General features: G+C 38.8%; 1 protein-coding gene across 2 annotated transcripts; it reads left to right on the top strand.

Annotated features, from left to right (window-relative positions):
* The first annotated feature begins 1,644 nt into the window (after positions 1-1,644).
* Positions 1,645-21,263, top strand: stat4 (signal transducer and activator of transcription 4). 2 transcript variants are annotated; one of them, XM_074658401.1, is made up of 24 exons: positions 1,645-1,786; positions 1,948-2,076; positions 3,434-3,569; positions 8,913-9,011; positions 10,524-10,616; positions 10,715-10,793; positions 11,010-11,101; positions 11,285-11,436; positions 12,029-12,187; positions 13,085-13,177; positions 13,317-13,376; positions 13,538-13,558; positions 14,366-14,456; positions 14,738-14,782; positions 15,505-15,588; positions 15,678-15,776; positions 16,531-16,666; positions 16,974-17,026; positions 17,239-17,333; positions 19,621-19,757; positions 19,925-20,116; positions 20,251-20,296; positions 20,553-20,658; positions 20,935-21,263. In XM_074658401.1, the coding sequence occupies exons 1-24, from the start codon at positions 1,743-1,745 to the stop codon at positions 20,956-20,958; spliced, it is 2,265 nt and encodes a 754-aa protein (XP_074514502.1). In that variant the 5' UTR covers positions 1,645-1,742; the 3' UTR covers positions 20,959-21,263. The 2 variants fall into 2 exon arrangements, with proteins under 2 accessions (XP_074514502.1, XP_074514501.1); XM_074658400.1 differs by having other exon boundaries at positions 14,363-14,456.
* Positions 21,264-22,450: the final 1,187 nt, after the last annotated feature.

The following is a 22,450-nucleotide window of genomic DNA, read 5'->3' as shown; positions in this document are numbered from 1 at the left end:
GTTTTTATTTTATTTTTCTGTAGCTGCTAGCCAATTTTGTATTGATTAGTACATGGACATTTGTGATTATATTATTTTACTCTATTGGTGATCTATCAATTTGTAACCCCACCCTATATAATTATGCTTAAATACCAATACAAAATTGATCACCAAAAAAATAAAGCAATTTCATTATCTCTGCTAAACATGGTTATCTTATCTTAAAGGTCCCATATTATTAAAAAAGTGAGATTTTCACGTTTTTTTTTATTATAAAGCAGGCTTAAGGAAAGGCAAGTTTATTTATATAGCACATTTCATACACAAAGGCAATTTAAAGTGCTTTACATATATAAAAGCAAGATAAAGAGCACAAAGTGCATAAGATAAAAACGAATAAAGTTATATAAAAGTATAAGTTAAAAGAAAAAAATTAAAAGGATAATAAAAAACAATCAAAAGACAGTAAAGTGCAGCATTTAATCAATTAAGAAAAGCGTCTGAGAACAGTTTGGTCTTGAGTGTAGATTTGAAAGTGGCCACTGTTGGTGCATCTTTGATCTCATCTGGAAGTTTGTTCCACAGTTAAGCAGCTAAAAGCAGCCTCACCATGTTTCCTTCTGACCTTGGGTACTACTCATACCCTATATAAATACTATATAAATACTGTGAAAGTATCGAAACACTCAATCCACAGAGAAATACACACAGCCCGCATTCAGAAACTCTGTATTTGAAACAGGCTGTCAGGATTTCTGCCCATTTGTGATGTCACAAATATACAATATTTAGACCCATACCAGTATACCAGTATCTTCACTCTAGCTCTAAAACTGAGCCCGCTACAACCTCTGAAATACAGAATAGCAGGTTAATCTAACCATTTGACAGTACCTTTGCGGCCCACTAGGTGGCGCTCTGAGGCCCACCACTGGGTCCCGGCCCAGTGGTTGAGAATAGCTGCATTAGATCATCATTAATGTTTGATGAGGCTTATCAGATACATCACATTCAGACTCTGGTGGGGGTGGCACTTGGTGGGGTGGCCACAGATTCTAGGGGTGGCCTGTGCCAATCACACCTTTTTTACCTTATTTATTAGAAGGAACTTTTGTGGTAAGGACCAAACTTTCTTCCAGTAAATATCACCAAACAAAATCACTGTTCTATTCAAGTGTTCCAGTGACAGTGACAGTGAGCCAGCATGCACGACAGTATAGGACCCTGAAATCAAAGCAGCTAAATATAATTCAGCCATCATCATTATTTGTATTATTTACCTGTGTTTTTCCTACTGTAACAAGTCAACATCTCATCCGAGAAAAACTCCTATTTAGCAGCACCTCGTGATTTGTATTTCATTAGGCTGCGATGACAATTCATTCATGAATCAAGTGTCATCGTCTGTCAGTTTGAATCCTGTTGATCCTCTTTTTGTTTTTGTTTTTGCTGACGACAGTCTCACGTTTCTTGTGACGTCGTATTACCGGTAAAATGTTACCTTATTCCTCTCTCACCACACATAATAATGTTGTGTGTGTGTGTGTGTGTGTGTGTGCGTGTGTGTGTGTGTGTGTGTGTGTGTGTGCGTGTGTGTCTGTGTGTGTGTGTGTGTGTGTGTGTGCGTGTGTGTCTGTGTGTGTGTGTGTGCGTCTAGTGTTTGTATGGGCGGGTTTCCTGATAATGAGTACAGCCTCTGACTAAATTAGGTCGCTTCCTGGACACTAAAAAACGAAAGCCAGAGAGAGAAACAAGTGCACATGGTGAAGGAGACTGACGGGAAAGCAGCGCAGAAACAGCACAGGTAACAAATATGCAAAAAAAATAGCTCTGAAGTAGGCTACCAAACTAATTATTACAATAATATATGTAGGCTATATCTATAATAAATTATAGAATAAAAAAAGAGGATACTTTATTTACTTTTGCTTTCTCTCCCTGTGTGTGTGTGTGTGTGTGTGTCAGCATGAGCCAGTGGAGGCAGATTCAGCAGCTGGAGATCAGACTCCTGGAACATGTGGACTACCTGTATGATGACAACTTCCCCATGGACATCCGACAGGGTCTGTCCAACTGGATCGAGTCTCAGGATTGGTGAGTCCTGCTCCCTGTGTGTAGTAGGCTATGTGTGTCTTCTTTTTACACACAAAAAAAATGCAACTATCTTTCATCTTAAAACATCACATCACGTAAATTACAGAAAATAAAGCACATTTTAGTGTATGAGTGTGGAAGCAGATTTCAGAAACAGAGATAGCTCAAAAGATGGACAAAAAACACTGAGGGTAGCCCATAAGTACAATTTCAGCTCTTTGTTTTGGTTTTACAGCCTTTACCGTCATCAACCTTGTTGCTATAGTCTGAGTGGAAAAAACTGTGATAAACCCATTATAGAGAATCAGAATCAGAAATACTTTATTGGGGCATCACAGTTGCTCTTGTATAAACATGAGAAATGTAAGAAAATAGAAATAAAGGAGAATGTAAGATGTAAATTATGTACATAATGCTACAATATTAACAAAATATATGTAAAGAAATGTAAGTACTAATATTAAAAATAAGAAAATGAGAATATAAAAAATATGAAATATGTAAATATTTACATATATACTTTTCAGCATCAAACAGCTAAAGAGACATGTTTTTGACAGTAGCAGGTGGAAAACAAAGCAGAGCTGAAAGAGAGTGAAAAGGACTTACATTCATGCAATATTGCCCTCTGCACACTATGTGCTAGTATGTTAGTGTATGTATATGCAAGCATCTGCGCCAAACACCTGCACATGTTCGCAGGCTTGTAGAAACATGTCAGGCTTCATTACAAATCATCACAGAACTGGATTCAGTTGACTAGCACCTTTCATGACCTCTCCGTAATGAAGTTATACGTTTTCACACAGTTGCCTTTTAGCAGCCCTTAGTTGCTACTAGTACCGTATGTGAAGTTGTATTTTAAAGCAGCAGTAGGCAGAATATTTTTGGCATCATTAGGCAAAAATTCCATAATAACCTTTCAACATATTGTAATTCAAGTGTTCTTAGAGACAACTAGACTTCTGCTCCTCCCCATGGCTCTGTTTTCAGGTTTTTAAAAAATCTAGCCCGTGACGGGAGACTTTGGCCAATCACAGGTCATTTCATAGAGAGAGCGTTCCTATTGGCTGTTCATTCAACGGAGGCAGCTGTCAATCACTTGCGAACTCTGATTAAACGGTCAAACTAGGCAGCGTTGATCAAATATGAATCAATATTGTGTTGTGTAATGCCTATTTCTTGCCTCAAATGTTCTCAGAAACATCTTGTAGTGTACTGATCTCAACATGACACATACACATAGTTGCTTTATTGGGGGTCTATTTTTCTGTTTAATACTGATTATATCAGCTGTCTTCTTCTTCATGAGTTTTTCTGTGAATGTCCTAAACGTCACACACTGTCTTTTTTTCAGGGACATAGCCGCTAACGATGAGTCAATGGCGGCGGCGCTGTTCACCAACCTACTGTCCCAGTTGGATAGGGTGCGATCACAGGAACAGAACTTCCTACAAAGACACAACATGAAAATAATACAACAGCAGCTACAGGTGTGTTACCCTCCTCTCATATTTTCAAGCCCTACTTACTATGTCATATTCATTACACACTCCATTTTCAACAGGGACTTTATTTTCTGTTGTTTTTCAGCACACTGATTAATTCTAACCAATGTTTTTAAAGTTACTTTACTACAGCAACATTTGTACAACACAATCATTTGTTTACATCCTAGTTTGTATTATACTCTATACTGCAATTGTCCCACTGGGGGCAATCAGACACTTGTGAAATCTAAACTTTATAGACTGACATGCTCATACAGTACTTCATGAATGTCTTCAACAACTTTCACTATAATGTGCACTATATAAGAAGCCCATTTCTGCCAGTGTGATAAAAAAAAAAAACATCCTATAAGTCACTTTATATCTCATAATAATGACTTAGTATTTCAAATTAATGACTTAGTATCTCATAATAATGCCTTAGTATCTCATAATAATGACTTAGTATCTCATAATAATGCCTTAGTATCTCATAATAATGCCTTAGTTCCTCATAATAATGACTTAGTATCTCATAATAATGCCTTAGTATCTCATAATAATGACTTAGTATCTCATAATAATGCCTTAGTTCCTCATAATAATGACTTAGTATCTCATAATAATGACTTAGTATCTCATAATAATGCCTTAGTATCTCATAATAATGCCTTAGTTCCTCATAATAATGACTTAGTATCTCATAATAATGCCTTAGTATCTCATAATAATGCCTTAGTTCCTCATAATAATGCCTTAGTATCTCATAATAATGACTTAGTATCTCATAATAATGCCTTAGTATCTCATAATAATGCCTTAGTTCCTCATAATAATGACTTAGTATCTCATAATAATGACTTAGTATCTCATAATAATGCCTTAGTATCTCATAATAATGCCTTAGTTCCTCATAATAATGACTTAGTATCTCATAATAATGCCTTAGTATCTCATAATAATGCCTTAGTATCTCATAATAATGCCTTAGTATCTCATAATAATGCCTTAGTATCTCATTATAATGACTTAGTATCTCATAATGACTTAGTATCTCATAATAATGACTTAGTATCTCATAATGACTTAGTATCTCATTATAATGACTTAGTATCTCATAATGACTTAGTATCTCATTATAATGACTTAGTATCTCATAATGACTTAGTATCTCATTATAATGACTTAGTATCTCATAATGACTTAGTATCACAAAATAATGACTTAGTATCTCATAATAATCACTTAGTATTGCAAAATAATCAATTAGTATCTCAAATTAATGAGAAACTCTCTCAAAATAATGACTTAGTATCTCATAATAATGACTTAGTATCACAAAATAATGACTTAGTATCACAAAATAATGACTTAGTATCTCATAATAATGACTTAGTATCACAAAATAATGACTTAGTATCACAAAATAATGACTTAGTATCTCATGATAATGACTTAGTATCTCATAATATTGACCTAGTATATCATGATAATGACTTAGTATCGCAAAATAATAAGAAATGTTTTTAAAATAATGACTTAGTATCTCAAATTAATGAGAAACATTCTCAAAATAATGAATAGTATATCATAATAATGACTTAGTATCGCAAAATAATGACTTAGTATCTCAAAATAATGACCTAGTATCTCATAATATTGACCTAGTATATCATGATAATGACTTAGTATCGCAAAATAATAAGAAATGTTTTTAAAATAATGACTTAGTATCTCAAAATAATAAGAAACTTTCTCAAAATAATGACAAACGTTTATCAAAATAATGACTTAGTATCGCAAAATAATGAGAAACTCATTATTATACAATAATCATTATCTTAAGAAACAAGCACATTATTTTAGAAAGCTTCTCATTATTATGAGGTACCGAGTCATTATTTTAGTTTGTCATAATAATGACTTACAGGATATGTTTTTCATCACATTGGTGGAAATGAGGCTTCCATAGCTTTCTCATATAGTGCAAATTATATAGTGGAAGTTATTTTAAGACATTCATAAAGTACTGTATGAGCATGTGAAATGAATGTATCTGATTGCCTCCATCACATATTAGCATCAAAGAGTAAACAAAGGAAGTGCTTAAGCAATAACAATATTGGTATCAAAACTGTGTTCGAAAGATATGACTGTACAGTGGATCCTTTTACTTACATTTTGTTGTTGACATGTATCATAACAAAGGAAGTAGGAGGGAAGAACCTCTCTCGCTAAACAACTGGTGAGACTTCGGTCTCAACTGATCTGTGTGGGGGAATCCCAATGTGGTTCTTTAAAAATCACTTTATAAAGTTTGAGGTCACGAAATGGGAGGCAGGCATAAGGTACAGCGTGGACAAAGAGCATGGTTAAAAGCATGAAATAAAACAATTTAGAGGATAATAGACAGAACAAGGAACAAGGACATTACAGTCTTCAGTTTGGTTATTTTCTTCATCATCATAACAAAATAGAACATTTCTAATTTCGGGTGACATGTTAACTTACCTGAAAAAAAATGTGACCAAACTTCTTTTTACATAAATCGCCCTGCACTTGCTCTGTACTATCACTCCCAATAAAAAAAAAAGTTGCATGCTTCATGGTGGAATTAAGATTCAACCACAGACCGACGATACTCATCATTTGCAGCAAGCTAATTCAAAACATTTGCGATTAGGAGAAGTAGTTTTTTGGTCTATGGTGTATGTGTGTTGGAGGTGAAAGGGAAGTCAAATAAAAAGTCACTGTGAATGTATAACTAGTTTCTATTTTTGTGTTGTTTTTCTGCGTTACCTGAGAACAGAGACAGTTTCTAGTGTTCAGTGACTCAAATGTCAAATAGCGAGAAGAAAAGGCCACGCAAGTATTGATATGACTTTTTGGCGTTTTACACAAACTTAAAGACAGTCGATTCTTTCACAAATGATGCACTTACTGCTTGCTAAAACAGAAAAAAAAGACTTCCCTTCCCACTTTCTTTTATATTCTGGAGGTAATATCTCGGTGAGAGTGCACAGTTTGGTCCAGGGGCTTTGCAGGATGTTGTGGTCAGAGCTCACCAATGCCATGAGCCTCAGCACACACGTTATTCTGGAAAAGACGTATACCTTTGCAGAACCAACCCACAATGGCTCATGCTGCTGTTTCCTGTGTGTCTGCATGTGTGTACTGTATGTGTCAAAGCCAACCCTTCTCAGAGGAAGCAGTTACTCCTGTGCGGTGAGGGTGCTCTAGGGTTGTTGTGTGATGTGTGAGGGAAGTTTGTATCATCGATTCAAACCATAGCCATGTTTGAATCTCTCTTTCATTTGATAGTCTTATCATCCACATTCAAGCAGAATCTTGCTTAGGAAAACCCCTCTGGTACACACAAAGTGATGCGTTTAACACTTTGACCTTTCGCTTACCCTTACTTTGATGTTCGTCAGAAATCTAAGACAATGTCAGCAGCACACTGCTGGTTTGCCTGACAAGTGATCTCTGCAATGTTTCCAGAATACTTGTTTTGCTAAATAACGCAGCTCAGTTAAAAAGAGAAGTGAGCTCGAGAACGGCAGCTTCCAAATGCTAGAAACACGAAACCAAACTAATCTGCTGCTTGCCAATGCTAAATGGCATCCGTGTTACTGTAATGAGAGTGTGTAGGTGTGTGTTGGTGCATCCTCGAGCGTCATTCTGGCAATGATGCTGATGCATGAAAACTTAGTCACACCTGGAGGCGAGACAAAAAGTTTCCTCTTCCCACAGCAGAATGTTTTGTACTTTTCTAAGTAGGCTTTTGAATGATGCTGATGAGCAAAATAACACAAGCAGAACATGAGAATCATGTGGTGATGTATAGAAGCAGCGGTGGAGGCAGGAGTGTGGCTGTGGGAAAGTTTGTGGCTGCTCCATATTTTAGATGTACTGAATGATAAAGCATAAAACATTGCTATTTTAGTTTTTATTTGGAAAAAAAGTCCTGTACTGTAAGCCTAGTCTAAGCTACGTAAGCCACATGGAACCTTTTTATAGATACAGCAGTGAACCAGGTATTGTTGATGTATGAAACAGAACAAATTTTCTTATATATATTTTTATTTCTCCATCGATTTTAACATAAAGGGCAGTTTAGTCACAGAATGTGAAAACTCTCTCTGGAGACAGGCTTAGGAGAATAACCCTGATGATGTCATAGTGATGTCATCAGGGTTACTCGGCTTGGGTTTGGAGATTTGTAACGGGAGATAGACTGTGTTGTGTAGACAGACTGGGAGCAAAGAGTTTAACAGACGTGGGTATTTACCATGGATGTATTATAAGTATAAGTATTAATGCCAATGAGAACTGCTCGCTTGGCATATACGCCAAAAAAAATGTCTAGCTTCCTGGTTTACTTCCAGGGTATGCGGCCCACTGAATATGCGCAGTAGCCTTTCTCCCGCTGGCCCTGCCAGCGAGTTCCCGCTCAGCCCATAGACTTTACATTGTCATGACGTCAGTGATATTTAAATCGCTTTTCTCGGCTCGAGGAAAGTTTTACAAATATAAAACCTCAATGGATCGAAAATCCATCATAGAAAGAGCTATAATTGACCTCGTTTGCAGTTGGAGGTGTCCTGTCAACAGTTTTACACGTCTCTTTTACAATGGTGGTCTATGGGGAAAATGCTTTTTGGGCCGCAGGGGGATTGTTTTAGAGCTTGGAGCTCTAAACGTAAGGATATCTCTGTTTAAATTTTGACTATTCTTTTTAAAATCCATCTCATGTCCCCCAACTTTATAGAAGTGCATCAGTAAATTGCTGTTGTATCCCTTTAAAACAATCTACTCTATTTTTAAAAGAAAAAAAATTCAAGTAGCTGCAAAGTACTTCTTTAAGAAATTTGTTTCCGTTATGAGGATCACACCCTCGAGATTCCAATGATCATTACAGTTACAGGCTATAACGCCCTTGGAATAATCTGGATGTACTCCAAGTATCTGTGCACACCTTTGGCATCATGCCTCCTATTTACAATGTCATTATGAAGTAATGTCCTTCTATCTCTTGCCAGAGTTATTCCAATAAAAACCTCATGTGTCTGAGAAGACCCGTGATGACAAATCAATACAGTATTTCCCCCTCAGGGGGTTTGTTGTTCTGGATGACACTATGGAAACTAAACCAGAAATGTAAAACTAATAATGCTGTTGTTTCTTTTATGGCTTTTGTACATTTATATGCTAACATTAATGAAATCCAAGTGCGTGGGTGTTTTTGTAACCTTGAATATTCTGTGTGTGTGTGTGTGTGTGTGTGTGTGTGTGTGTGTGTGTGTGTGTGTGTGTGTGTGTGTGCGTGTGTGTGTGGCCCCACAGGTGAAATACATGACAAACCCTGCTGCCATGGCCAGGGTTATCTCCACCTGCCTCAGGGAAGAGCGTCGCATCCTCTCCAGCGCTTGCATGCAGGAACAGGTTTGTCTCATTCATTGACTCGCTCAGAGGGAAAGTCCCTCTGGTTCTTTAATAATAGATGCTGCTGGGAAATCAGAACTGCTACCAGGAAAACAGTACTGTGTAATATAGTACACTCCCACATTCCCAACCGCTTCACTTTAGTCCCATGAAACAAGGCAGCATGGCAACAATAATTATTTTATACTACAGTTTTCATGTAGTGATATTCCAGGGAAGCTGCTGCAAGGATGATGTACAACAAAACTATTAATGATGTGTATTTATTTGCTACATTTTGTTTTACAAAGTTAAGGATGTAATTTTTAAGTCAAGTCTGATGTTGACTTACACATAAAAGAATGATCCTGGTCACTTCCACACAGTGAGGCATACAGCTTATTAATTAAACACTGGTATTAGACCGGTACTCGGTATCGGCCGATACCCAAAGCATAAGCTTGGTATCGGTACTGAAAAAGTCGGATCGGTGCATCCCTTATTTGTGGTAACTTCTCTTTTGTTGGCTATCTAATAAAAAAAATCGAATGAAGTAGTTTACAAAAAATTGGTAATCCTCTGACTTTTCATTCAAAGTTGAAGTTAGTTGTAGTTTTTTATGATCTGCCAGATTCTGCATTGACATGTAGAATCTGTAGGCAACCGGGACCTGATTTTGGTAATGGGAGCATTCTGGTTTCCGTTTGTAGTGACCAACCACGTTAGAGCAGGCTTTGGTTGAATGCAGTTAAACAGTCCGTGTGGAGAGCAAAAGAGGCGGAATGAGTTGCAATCTCTGAACCCATCGGCTATCGTCTGATGATGAATTAGCTTTTTATTGGTTTAAAACTGGCACTCTTGTAAAGTGACTACTTGTGAAACAACCCGGTCGTAGACGTCATCTCTCAACTCCAACTCCAGTCTTGCATCTCAAGTTGCTAATCGGACTGTAAACAATGAGCAGCGCATGTAAAAAGAAGCCTTGGCCCAGATATCACTGGCTACACTGGAACCCCAGAAATATAGCCCCCTGGCTTGCCCCTATAGAGGCTTATCTGTCATCAGGCTGATAGCAGATGGGTTCTGAGATTGATGATCTGCAAAACTCATGACATTCCCATCAGCCTCAGCTCACTTTATGTTTACTGCCAATTAGAAAATGTTAGTGAGCATGGTGGTGAACATGGGAATATGTTAGCATTGTCATTGTGACCATGTTAGCATGCTGACATTAACATTCAGTTGAAAGCACCATTGTGCCTGAGTATAGCGTCACAGAGCTTCGAGCATGGCTGTAGACTCTTGTTTCATATTTTTTTATTGTGCAAAATGGTTGAACCACCACGCCATGTCATCAGGTGTGTTCTGGCAGCAGTGTGAAATTTGTATTAAATTAGATATGCTATCATAATTCCTAGATCAAAAGAATAAATCTTACAAATTGAAAGAGATTAAGAGTCTATGACTGATCTGCATCTTTCAAGTAAATTAATAGAAAAGAAAAAGGTGACTAAAAAGAGTATTTTCCAACAGGGTCCGCTGGAAAAATCATTGCAGAACTCTGTGGCCTTAGAGAGGCAGAAGAACATGGACAACAGAGTTGGAATCATCAGGGGCAGCGTGCAGGTAAACACACAGACGTTTCAGGGGAATATCAAAACAAAGACATTACTACATTTCATCCAGTTAAATGAACTTTAAAAACTATGTCTGTCTGCGTCTAGTTGATGGACCAGGCCGTGAAATTCATCGAGGACATGCAGGATGACTTTGATTTCCGCTACAAGACTCTACAGTCTCGAGGTGTGTGCCCTGTTAGACGATGTGCACACATGTTGTGAAAAAAAAGTGTTATTTCTTACCACTGTGAAAAAGAACCGCGCATCCTGCAACACACAAGAATATGTTCAAACTATATACTTGTGGTTGTGTGTGTGTGTGTGTGTGTGTGTGTGTGTGTGTGTGTGTGTGTGTGCGTGTGTGTGTGTGTGTGTGTGTGTGTGTGCGTGTGTGTGTCAGAATCTTCAGATACTCGACAGAACCCTGAGGTAATGAAACAGGAAGTAACAAGACTGCAGGAAATGCTTAACAGGCTCGACTTTAAAAGGAAGGTAGGCATTTGTATCATCCTGCAAAGCTTTGACATGTGAAGGATGAAAGAATTTGACCAAAATGTCTCCAAATATATAAGTGACAAAGATGCCAACACCTCACTAGTGTAGAAATAAAGACTTGTTGCATCGTATAATTTACAGTTCATAAATCATCACACCTGTTTTTCACACCTTTGTTAGGAGATCTTGTCAAAGATGGATGTTGTGATCAAGGAGATTGATGACCTGATGACGTCTCAGCTCAACCCTGAGCTGCAGGACTGGAAGCGCCGGCAGCAGATCGCTGCCATCGGTGGTCCGCTGCTCACCGGCCTGGACCAGCTGCAGAGTTGGTAATGAGTTGAATGTTTACTGTAATCATTACTTCAATGTCAGTGTTTACTCTGGTAAAGTTACGTGATTAAACATGCATTGTTGTGCATTATAAGAACATTAAAGGAGCAATATGTAACATTGACAGCTAGCGTTTAAAATGGGTACTGCAGTCTCCCCTCGGCCCCTTCTCCCCAGACTCGAAGCTCACGCGGGATTGCCAGGTTGAGGACACTGAACCTACACGATTGCAAGACGAGCGCAACATTATACTTTGCCGGGTCAAAACATAAAAAGAATGGCTTGAGATAAACCTAATAATATGACGCATGTTTCCTTAATCTCTGATGACATGTTGTCATTTTATGATTTAATAGCCTACAGTAAATATATTACATATTGGTCCTTTAAAGCCTCATATGTTCCTAATACATTTTTGGCTTGAGAGCTGGGTCAAACTCTGCTCTGTTGTTACGTCCAGTTGTTTACAGTGTGAATTCTCTCCAGCAGTGGATAAACTTAGATCAGCACAACATATTATCTGAAGGTCATGTATATGATATAAACTCTGTTCCTTTCCCTCTCATTCTCCTCTCACCTGACCCCTCTCAGGTTTACTCTGACAGCCCAGAGTCTCTTCCAGATCAAGCGTCAGCTGGACAAGCTGGTGGAGCTGGTGGTGAAGGTCACCTACGAAAGCGACCCAATCCCCCTGCAGAAACCACAGATGGAGGAGCGAATCAAATACCTCATCTATCACCTCATCAAGAGGTACTGTGAACACCACACAACACAACATCAGATACCACCAAAAGTATGTACATGCACTTAAAAATGTAATACCATGCAACGTAATGCAGAGGTACTTTCTCTTTTTAGTGTTCCTACACCTTTCTTTTATTAATTAAGTGCCTTGATCATGACTACTGTACTCTGATGTACAACCATTTTTATTTAGCATTTTTGTGAGTTATAGGCAATTAAAGCTGCAGTGGGTAGAAATGGAGCAAATATGATTAGAAAAGTTATTTTTATAAAACGGTCACTATATCCTAACAGTAGTGCATGAGACAGGTAATCTGAAAAAAAGCATGTGCCTCTGTGTCCTCCGATGCTCCTAATGGCATCTGCAAGATTTCACAGACTGGAGGAAAACAACCAATCAGAGCCAAGCTTGAGCCTTGCCGTCTCTGAGCAGCTGTCAATCACTCACAAACTCCGATCAAGTTGTCACAGCGCTGATCAAATATGAATCAATATTCTGTTACTGTTATGCCTATTTCTCTCCTCAAATGTTTTCAGAAACATCTTGTAGTGTACTGATTAGCTGTAAAATGAGAAAGTTTAGTGACCCGGCTGCCATGTTGAGATCAGTTGAGGAAATACTAAGCACCGCTCATCAGCCAGAGCAAACTTTCGCATTTTACAGCTGCACATTACACTACAACACATGCTGATTGTACATGGAAGGTGAGAGAAAGCTGACACGTATGAACGACTTCCTCCTGTACTTGCAGCACTGACAACACATTACACAATATAGCAAGGTGCTAAATACAGCACCGACACAACCAACCGTTGGCTTGACTGCCCTACAGGCATGAGCTGTCAAATGAAATGAACATGATGAAAACTGTGTAAATCATATGAGGCGTGGTTTGTTCTCAGTTCATTTGTGGTGGAGAAGCAGCCATGCATGCCCACGCATCCACAGAAACCCCTCATCATCAAGACCGGAGTACAATTCACCACCAAAGTCAGGTATCATTATGTGACTTTTTTTTTTTATTATTTTGATGATTTTTTTTTCTGTTTATCTATCTCACTCAACCTCAGTCTTTAGTTAAATAATTAGTAGAAATGTTGGTTGAGAATTTAATTTTTCTTGATTTCTCCCCAGACTCCTGGTTAAACTTCCAGAGGTGGATTATCAGCTGAAAGTGAAAACAATATTTGACAAGTGAGATTTTTATGTTAAAATATTTGTGATTGGTTTGCACTTCCAGGCCAAGAAAAATGATTGAATATACAGTATGTGTATATAACTATAAATTATTCTCTCTATCTGTCTGCAATATAAAAGTCTAACGCTAATCTTTCTATATCTGTGTGTGTCTCTAGGGACCTCCCCCCTGGCAGAGTGTGAGTACAAACAACCTCAAGATAGGATGTATTGCTGATGTTTAATTTTAACACAGATGAAAGCAGTGTAGCAGTAAGTTATCAGATTTGAAGAGCAGTGGCCTACAGACACGTTTTCATACTGCGGTCCGTAACTGCAAACGTTATACAGCATCACTTTACTGCTTCGACAAATGGCTACAAATCAGTTTAGAGGAAAGTGTTTGTCTGGGGGAAAAAAAAGAAGTTTCTTTTCATAGGTGAATTACTTTTGTCACCTATGACATAAACATTGTAATACATCTTTATTTCTTTCAGCTTATTTTGTTTTGGTCTTTCAAAATACTTTAAAAAAAAAGTATTTTACTGTACTGAATATTTAACTGGAGAGAGTCATCACTCCAAGAGCACAAGTTGTTCAAATTCTACAGCTGATGTTTGTTAGTTGTTCCAGTAAACTGAAAACAAGTCGTTTTCCTTTATAGTTAAAGAAGGTTTTGAGATTTGTATTTTGAAACTATACACAAAACTGTGATTTTTAAATTTTAAGTACTCAGAAAATGTATTCGCATTTCAGATTTCAGCAGCTAGGGATACACCGATACCGATACCGGATCGGATATCGGGCCGATACTGACTCAAATAGATGGATTGGGTAACGGTGACAATGGGTCTTAATTGAATTATTAATTAAACACTGGTATCGGATCGGTGCGTCCCTATCAGCAACTACAGTTGTTTGTATCATCTAAAAGCCGTCAGCATAACGATATACTGTTGACAAATCCATGAGGCTTCTTTGTTTTACCTTCTTTTTCTCCTCAGAAGTCGTCAGTTTTTCATTCTGACCAACAACACTAAAGTTATGGACATTGAGGACTACTCAAACGGCTGCCTCTCAGTGGAGTTTAGACACCTCGTAAGACAACCCCTTCACTTTCTGATTTTATTCATGCTTCTGTGTCATTTATTATCAGAAAATATCAACACCTGGGGGACTACATATAACCAGTCTAACTTTATGAAAAATGTATTGTATTAGCTCCATGAGTTCATACTTAAATTTTCTCAGTAGCTATAATACAGTATCAGTAGACTAAATCCAGTTTCACTCACATTTGGATATGGTGTAATACATTAACCACTTTGTCAAGGTGGTGTTTTGTTTTCTTTTACTGACATTGAGTTTGTATCTTACAGCAGCTGAAAGAGAAGAAATATATCAACGGCACAAAGGGGAACGAGGTAAGACATGCAGATGAGTTGACCATTAAAGGGACCGTTCACCCAAAAATCAAAAATACACATTTGTCCTCTTACCTGTAGTGCTATTTATCAATCTAGATTGTTTTGGTGTGAGTCGCCAGGTGCTGGAGATATCAGCCGTAGAGTTGTCAGCCTTCTCTCCAATATAATTGAACTAGATGGCACTCGGCTTGTGGTGCTCAAAGCACCAACAAAAATACATTTGAAAAACTCAACAGCGATGTCTCTAGAAATCATGACCTGGTTACTCAAGATGATCAAAAGACCTTGTTGTGAGCGGTTTCATGTAGGAACTATTTTCTTTCTGCCGAACAACACCCGACAACCGTATCACAGCACAGAAGGAAGCGTGCATCTTCTCATGGACGAGAGGCTCGTGCTCGTGACAGCGCGAGATGTAAACATTAATGGCGTCCTCCTCGGCTGAGCTGTGACTTTATCTAGCTTTATTTTAGGGTGAACTGTCCCTTTAATGCACCAGCAAAGTGGTCTTTTAACACCATTGCTGAGTACCTATGCTACTGTAACGTGTTCATTGTGTTTGTGCATTCTTTTCTGATTAAAAATAAGTAAAAGTTTCAAATGTCATTACTTTTATTTTTCTAAAATCGTTGTACCGAATGAGCCTCATAATTCAAATTCATAATGCAGTGCTAAGAGGGATGGACTCTTAGATGGATCTGTGTTTGTGTGCTTTGCAGGGTCTCCTATCTGTGACAGAGGAACTTCACTCTCTCAGTTTTGAGGCTTGCTTCACAGTGCAGGGCCTCACCATCGATCTGGAGGTCAGAACAAGCAGTGTGGATTTGACTTGATGTTTGGATTTCTATTGTTGATGTTGTAACTTGCTCATTGTGTATGTGAATCCTTCCAGACGTGTTCTCTGCCCCTGGTGGTCATCTCCAACGTGAGCCAGCTGCCTGGAGGCTGGGCGTCCGTCATGTGGTATAACCTTCTGACTGATGAGCCGAGGGTGAGATGACACACTGTTTTTAAATGTTTTTAAAAATGGAAAGTGATATGATATGATCATTTCAGAGGATGTAGTTTGTGGTGCAGTTGAATTGCATTGCCTTATATTAAAGATGCAGTCGGTAACTTTAAGCAAATATGATAAAAAGTTATTTTTATAAAACTGTCACTCTATCCTGACAGTAGTGCATGAAACAGATAATCCTCATGTTCATCTGTGTCCTCCTAGTGCTCCTAATGGCATTTGCAAGATTTCACCACGAGAAAGTTTGTGACTCGCCCGCCATGTTGAAAACAGTCGAACCAAAACCAAGCCCCGCCCCCACCGGCCGGAGCAAACTTTCTCATTTTACAGCTAAACAGTCCAATAAAATATGTTTCTGATACCACATGAGGCAAGAAATTGGCATTACAGTAACAGAATATTGATTCATATTTGATCAGCGCTGCCTAGTTTGACACTTTGATCGTAGTTCACGAGTTTTGCAAACAGTGATTGACAGCCGCAGTAGAGACTCCTCGGTTCTGATTGGTTGTTTTCCTTCGGGCAGGGTGAAATCTTGCAAATGCCATCAGGAGCACTAGGAGGATGCAGAGGAACAGGATTTTTTTCACTCTGTCTCATGCACTACTCTCAGGATATAGTAACAGTTTTATAAAAATAACTTTTCATCATATTTGCTCAAAGTTACCGACTGCAGCTTCAAGAGATGTTTTCACATCCTCACTTCCCTCCTCTTTCCTATAATCCACAGAACCTGGCATTCTTTGGGAACCCACCTCGGGCCACATGGAGCCAGCTCTCGGAGGTCCTCAGCTGGCAGTTCTCCACCTTTGCTGGTCAAGGCCTCAACAAGGAGCAGCTCACCATGCTGGGAGAAAAGCTCCTTGGTATGTTTGCCCTTTAGCTTTCAAACTACATGGTGACAGTAGATTTTGGGATGACTGAAACAAAAGATAACATGTTTGATGTGGTGGCGTTAAACAACTTTTTTCTCACTCGATTCAGACCACATGGGTAAATGTTGGCATGATAGCTGATAGTCTTTGGAGGCTGGCGTATGAATAGAAGGCATGAGTTTGGTACCATTCTCAGGGGCATTTCAACAGGACCCATAGCTGCTGACTTGGAACTGCCAAGCCACTGGGTGTTGGGTCCTTCGGTGCAGCCATTTATGTTGTTTACTGTATGTTGTAGGTCACCATGCCTCCTGTAGCGACTATCAAGTGTCCTGGTCGAAGTTCTCAAAGGTGAGTGTTCAATAATATGCACCACAAAGTACCAAGTGGTCTCCTCTCTAATATGGTTGTGCCATCTAGTGGCCAATGAGAAGCATGTTCTGTGCCCAATACTGTATTGATGATCTTGGACATATTTTCAGTTCCATTTGATATCTACATTACATATCTAATGTTGTGTTTAAATGTAAAACAAATACTCATTGTGTTGTACATTCTTCAAGGAGAATATTCCAGGAAAGCCCTTCAGTTTCTGGATGTGGCTGGACTCCATCCTGGATCTCATCAAGAAGCACTTGCTGCCAGTCTGGAATGAGAAGTAAGCCACTTGTTATATATCTCGCCCCACCTCACTGTCCACCCCACCGCAACTGTCCCAACAGATCTCTGCTATGCAGTAGGACTGCTCCTCTTGATGTCACTATGATTCCCTGGATAAGAGTAGTCTGTATTGAGGCACTGGATTCACACTCATGCACCTCAACAAGGTTCTGACCAGATGTGGGAGCAGGCGTTCGTGTTTCGCTACGCTAAGACCGTTCCTGTCCAAAAAACTGTTAAAAAGATGATGTTTGTCCATCACTCGCTCCACTACCTGCCATTGTGAGAAAGCCTTAAGGAGTAATTTGACATTTTTGGAAATATGCCAATTTTTTTTCATTTACCGAGAGCTAGATGAGACGATTGATATGACTCATGTTGGTATGCCAAACAGGAAGCTACAGCGAAGCTCAGCTTTGTTCGCAGGTTACAAAATCCGCCAGCCAACGCCTTGCTACTTACAAGGTCATCTCTTGTTTTCTTCCGTTGTTTTCGCTGTGAGGTTGCCAGGCAACCAGCATAAACTCCAGGCAGTTGGTCAAGAATTAGTCTGACAATGTAATGCAAAATGTAACGTACTGGCCGGTTTTCTCACTGACTGTCTTGCTGGTTTCTGGTCAGTGTCAAACAAAGAAACTCCACCCGTATCCCATTACATTGGTTTACACAACATTTATTGAACTATACGTCTTGTAGTGAGACAATTTTAATTGTGAAGCATCTTGTTGAATTGTCTTGTATCTCACTCAGTTGATTAGTCACTATATTTAGCCGCATGCAGTTTTTGTTCAGTTATTGTCGGACTAGTTCTATTCTGTCGAACTGCAGCAAAAAATAGTAGCAGCATTTCAGACCTGCAGAAGTTGACAAGTCAATGTATCCTGCCACAGACAGAGAAAGTCACGTAATAATCAGAAACTATTAGTCTACAAAATGCAGGTTTAAAGGACCAATATGTAATATATTTACTGTAATAAATCATAAAATGGCCATGATATGTCATCAGAGATTAAGGAAACATGCTAAATTGAAATACTGGCTACTCCGACAACAATGCCAGTATGTTCTGCTTTGAAATTTCAATTCCGTTTACACCCCGTTGCCACATATGAAACAAATTGGCACACAAACATGGCCTTCTGCAGCCATTGAAGCAAGCAAACAAACCGGATCAACAGAGATAACATAACATTAGATTCTACCCAACCTGAAAAGCCTGTGGTCCGTGTGCAGCTGGGTTATCAAGGCAGCGAGTATTTGAGACACACAGCCAGTGAAGTGATGCGGTCGTGTCTAGAAGGAAACCCTCAAATTGCGGAAACGTGCGATGCTGTCAGTCACACCGGAGGAGCGGACGGGCCACGGCTCCAATGTTTAGAATTTGGACTGCTGTTACCCATTTTAAACGCTAGCTGTCAGTGCTACATATTGCTCTTTTAAAATGTAAAAACTCAAAACACACTCACAAATAGAGTGCTCCAGGGATGACGTATTTTTGTAGACCAACCAGGAAGTTAGCATCGCCCTGGTTCCCTCGACAAAAAGCCAATGGGATTTTTCCAATAGGTTTTGGATTATTGCAGAAAATAAGCTCTGTGGCAAACAAATGTTTATGATACTTATGATATTTCCGCAAGATAATCTCCACTAATGAACACCACTTTTATGATTTTTGAAGCATGAATGAAATCGCCAGAAGTAAAAAGCTAACATTAGGCTATAAACAAACTACACCTCAGACAAATGAGCGCGAGTATAAACACAACGAGGCTGTAAAGTAGAACGAGTCGGCGTGATGATGTTTAGTAGTCTCATTTAGACACTTGTTAGCAACTGGCTTTTTAAGACACATAAAGGCTTAAATTCATGAGCTGGGTATTTATTGATGTATTTTATATCGTAGAACAAAACTTTAAAATCTCTTCAGCTTGTGTTAACCACAGACCTTATTTCAGGCATCTGACTAAAAACCAATTAAAAAAACCCACTGACTTCCAGACAAGGGAACCAGAAGTGGTAAAATGCTAACTCATTTCTGGGTTCTAGGACTCATTCCTGTAGCAGCTATAGAAAAAAACCCACTAACTAACATTCTTGCACAAGTGTAGAAAAAGCTACGTTCTTTGCCTTTTCTCTGATTCGTTTGATAAGCTTCAGTTGTACATAATCGGTGGTGCAAAAGACAAAAAGCTACACAACTTAACCACAATGGACGTTACTGTAAAAAAGTAAGTAGAATGTTGATAGAAAAAGCAGGAAAAAGTATTTTTTTCTCTCTGTTGCAGCTATATCATGGGCTTTGTGAGTAAAGAGATGGAGCGTGCTCTGTTAAAGGACAGAAATCCAGGCACATTCCTCTTACGCTTCAGTGAGAGCCACCTCGGAGGAATCACTTTCACCTGGGTGGAGCACCACGACAATGGTGAGGAAAACTCTGTGCATTTGGCTCATAAAAGTATATTTTTACGTACTATTTGGCCAAGGTCAGTTATATAAGTTATGTAAGTCAAATTACATATTTTAGGTGGGTTTCTTGTCCGTTGTTTTTACTTGATCTTGTGCCCTCTTAACAGTGACTTTTTACAACAGGAGAAGTGAAGTTCAACTCTGTGGAGCCATACACTAAAAACCGTCTCAGCGCTCTCCCGTTTGCCGACATCATACGAGACTACAAAGTGATCTCAGACGGGGTTGTCCCAGAGAACCCGCTCAAGTTCCTCTTCCCAGACATCCCCAAAGACGAGGCCTTCGGACGGCTTTACAACAGTCAGCCGAGCAAAGGCAAGAGTGCAAAACCATTTCTTCATTTACAGTTCATGATTCTTTATCAGTGCTTGTTTTGAGTTTTTGTTGACTGGCTAGATTGTAGGCTGCAACCCTAATCTCTCTCTCTCGTATCTCTGTTAAATATCCAGTCCATCCATACATACCATCTACCCTGATCCCCATCTCGGAATTGCGGTGAGTTCGTTTGAAGACTACATGAGACCCCTACTCAACTTACTTTGTATTAATTTTAATTTTTTAGTAAGCTTTAGTATCATAAATGTTACCCCGACATTTAATTATCAGACCAAAGATGGGGAATAGATGTTGATTACGGCACATTGCTTGTGCTGTCAATGACAGCACATTGAGAAAAAATATCTAGAAAATACTACGTAACAGAGAAAGCATTCCCTTCATTTGTATTATCTCCCTTTCTCTGTTTTACCAGCTCTCATGCAAGCACCACATCACTTCCTTGTCAGTCTCCTGAGCCACCAATGACTCCCGGGGAGTTTGACATGCTCAGCGAGGAACTATGCTTTGACATCGACACCGTAAGTTTGCAGTCCTTGCCATTTGGTGGACTGAACCAATTCTGTTCTAAAATAAATGCTTGCAATATTATTATTTTTTTTATTTTTATGCTAACGCTGTTGTGCCAATGATATATGATGAGATGATATAGTATTACTATATTAGCATTATTATGTTGATATTCATATTTTTCCGCATTAGCAAAAGTCTGCTACTAATGTCATTTTTCTTTTGGTTTTATAGATGCGTCCTCTATATGTTCCGCTGCTTATGTTGTTCTCCTTTTTGTTTTACAGATGAGCTCCCCGTATTCAGAGTAAAGCCAGATATGAAACATGCCACATTTTTCTCAAAGGTCACTCGAATCATTTCCAACAGAGTTTTTCTACTGTCCTGACACCAGTCTCCGATCTGCATCTTTGTTATCATGAGTCTGCTGTGTTTAAAGAGGTTTTGTAGTTAAATTAGATTAATTGCTTCATTGCTGTTGTTAATTGCTTTTTTTATATATTCATAACTGTTCTAAAACTCTGTTTCTATTGTCAGTCTGTGACAACTTGGTTTTGAGTTATATTTGACTGATTTTCTATAAGGCCTATATTGTATATAAAAAAATTTAAACATGTATATTTTGTCTGCAATGTACCATATTGAAATTAGCTTGCTTCTTTATTTCTGTATCAGTGGCACCACTGTCTCTTTTGCCTAGTTTGCCTGTGTTGTATTATACACACTCACTCACATCATTGAGTCATTGAGTCATTTAAGGTTAGCATCTCCTGCCACCTATAGCCCATGATGAGTCATGGCAAGGGCTACAGAGTATAGAGCTTTTATTTTGGAAGCAGCCGGAAGGGTAGCATCTGCATCTGACTGCTACTTGATGCATGCTCTTACAGCATTTATCGAGAATCACGTGATTCCCGGAGATTCACAATGGTCTTGAGGGTGGCAGGATGTGTCATCTTTTTTTTTTTTTTGCTTTAAGGAATTAAACCGGTTTAGGTCAGGTGTGTGTATTTCCATTCAGAAGCACAACTACCACTCACCATGAACTTTTTGTCGAGACGTAAACGTGATAGGCCTACACAGATTGGATCTTTGTAATCTCAGATCAAGCTGATATTATTATTTTTATGTGTGAACCACTGAGAACATCCAGTCCCCACTTTCATACATTTGGTAAACATTGTGCAGAACCTGACAATAAGATGCATTTCAACCCAACAAACCTGCAATCAAAGCCACCCAATACGGATAGACTGAGTGGGTTCTGCACCTTTGGCTTAATACAACCATGACCTTTGACCCCACCATAGACTGAGGCCCCATCTGACACCCATCCAAGGATGGTGGTGATGAGAGAAAAAAGCTCATGAGGTCTAAATCAGTAATACGGACATCAAAAACACAAATTTAAAGGAGAAAGAAAAATAAATAAAAGGTAATTCATCTTTAAAGATCATGGAGGATATTGTGAGGGCATAATATTCAATGTTCATAATGGGGAAATGGTTACTTGTCGCCTCCTTGAGATTGCCATTTCTGTTTATGTGTGGATTAATCAACCAAGATATAAAGTCAAATTTAGATGTGCTGGTAGGTGGATGTTTTTTTAAACTTTGGACAGTGTCAGGCTAGCAGTTTCCCCCTGCCTCCAGTCTTTATGCTAAGCTAAGCTAATTGTTGGCTGACTCCAGCTTCATGCAGCATACAGACATGTAAGTGGTGTCCACATTCTTATTTATCTCTCGGCAAAGAAAGCGTGTTCCCAAAATGTCAAACTATTTCTTTAAAAAGTAGTCAAAGTCA

The sequence above is a fragment of the Sebastes fasciatus genome, chromosome 14, assembly GCF_043250625.1.
Source record: "Sebastes fasciatus isolate fSebFas1 chromosome 14, fSebFas1.pri, whole genome shotgun sequence".
Lineage (NCBI taxonomy): Eukaryota > Metazoa > Chordata > Actinopteri > Perciformes > Sebastidae > Sebastes > Sebastes fasciatus.
This window is presented reverse-complemented; position numbering and strand designations above follow the sequence as displayed.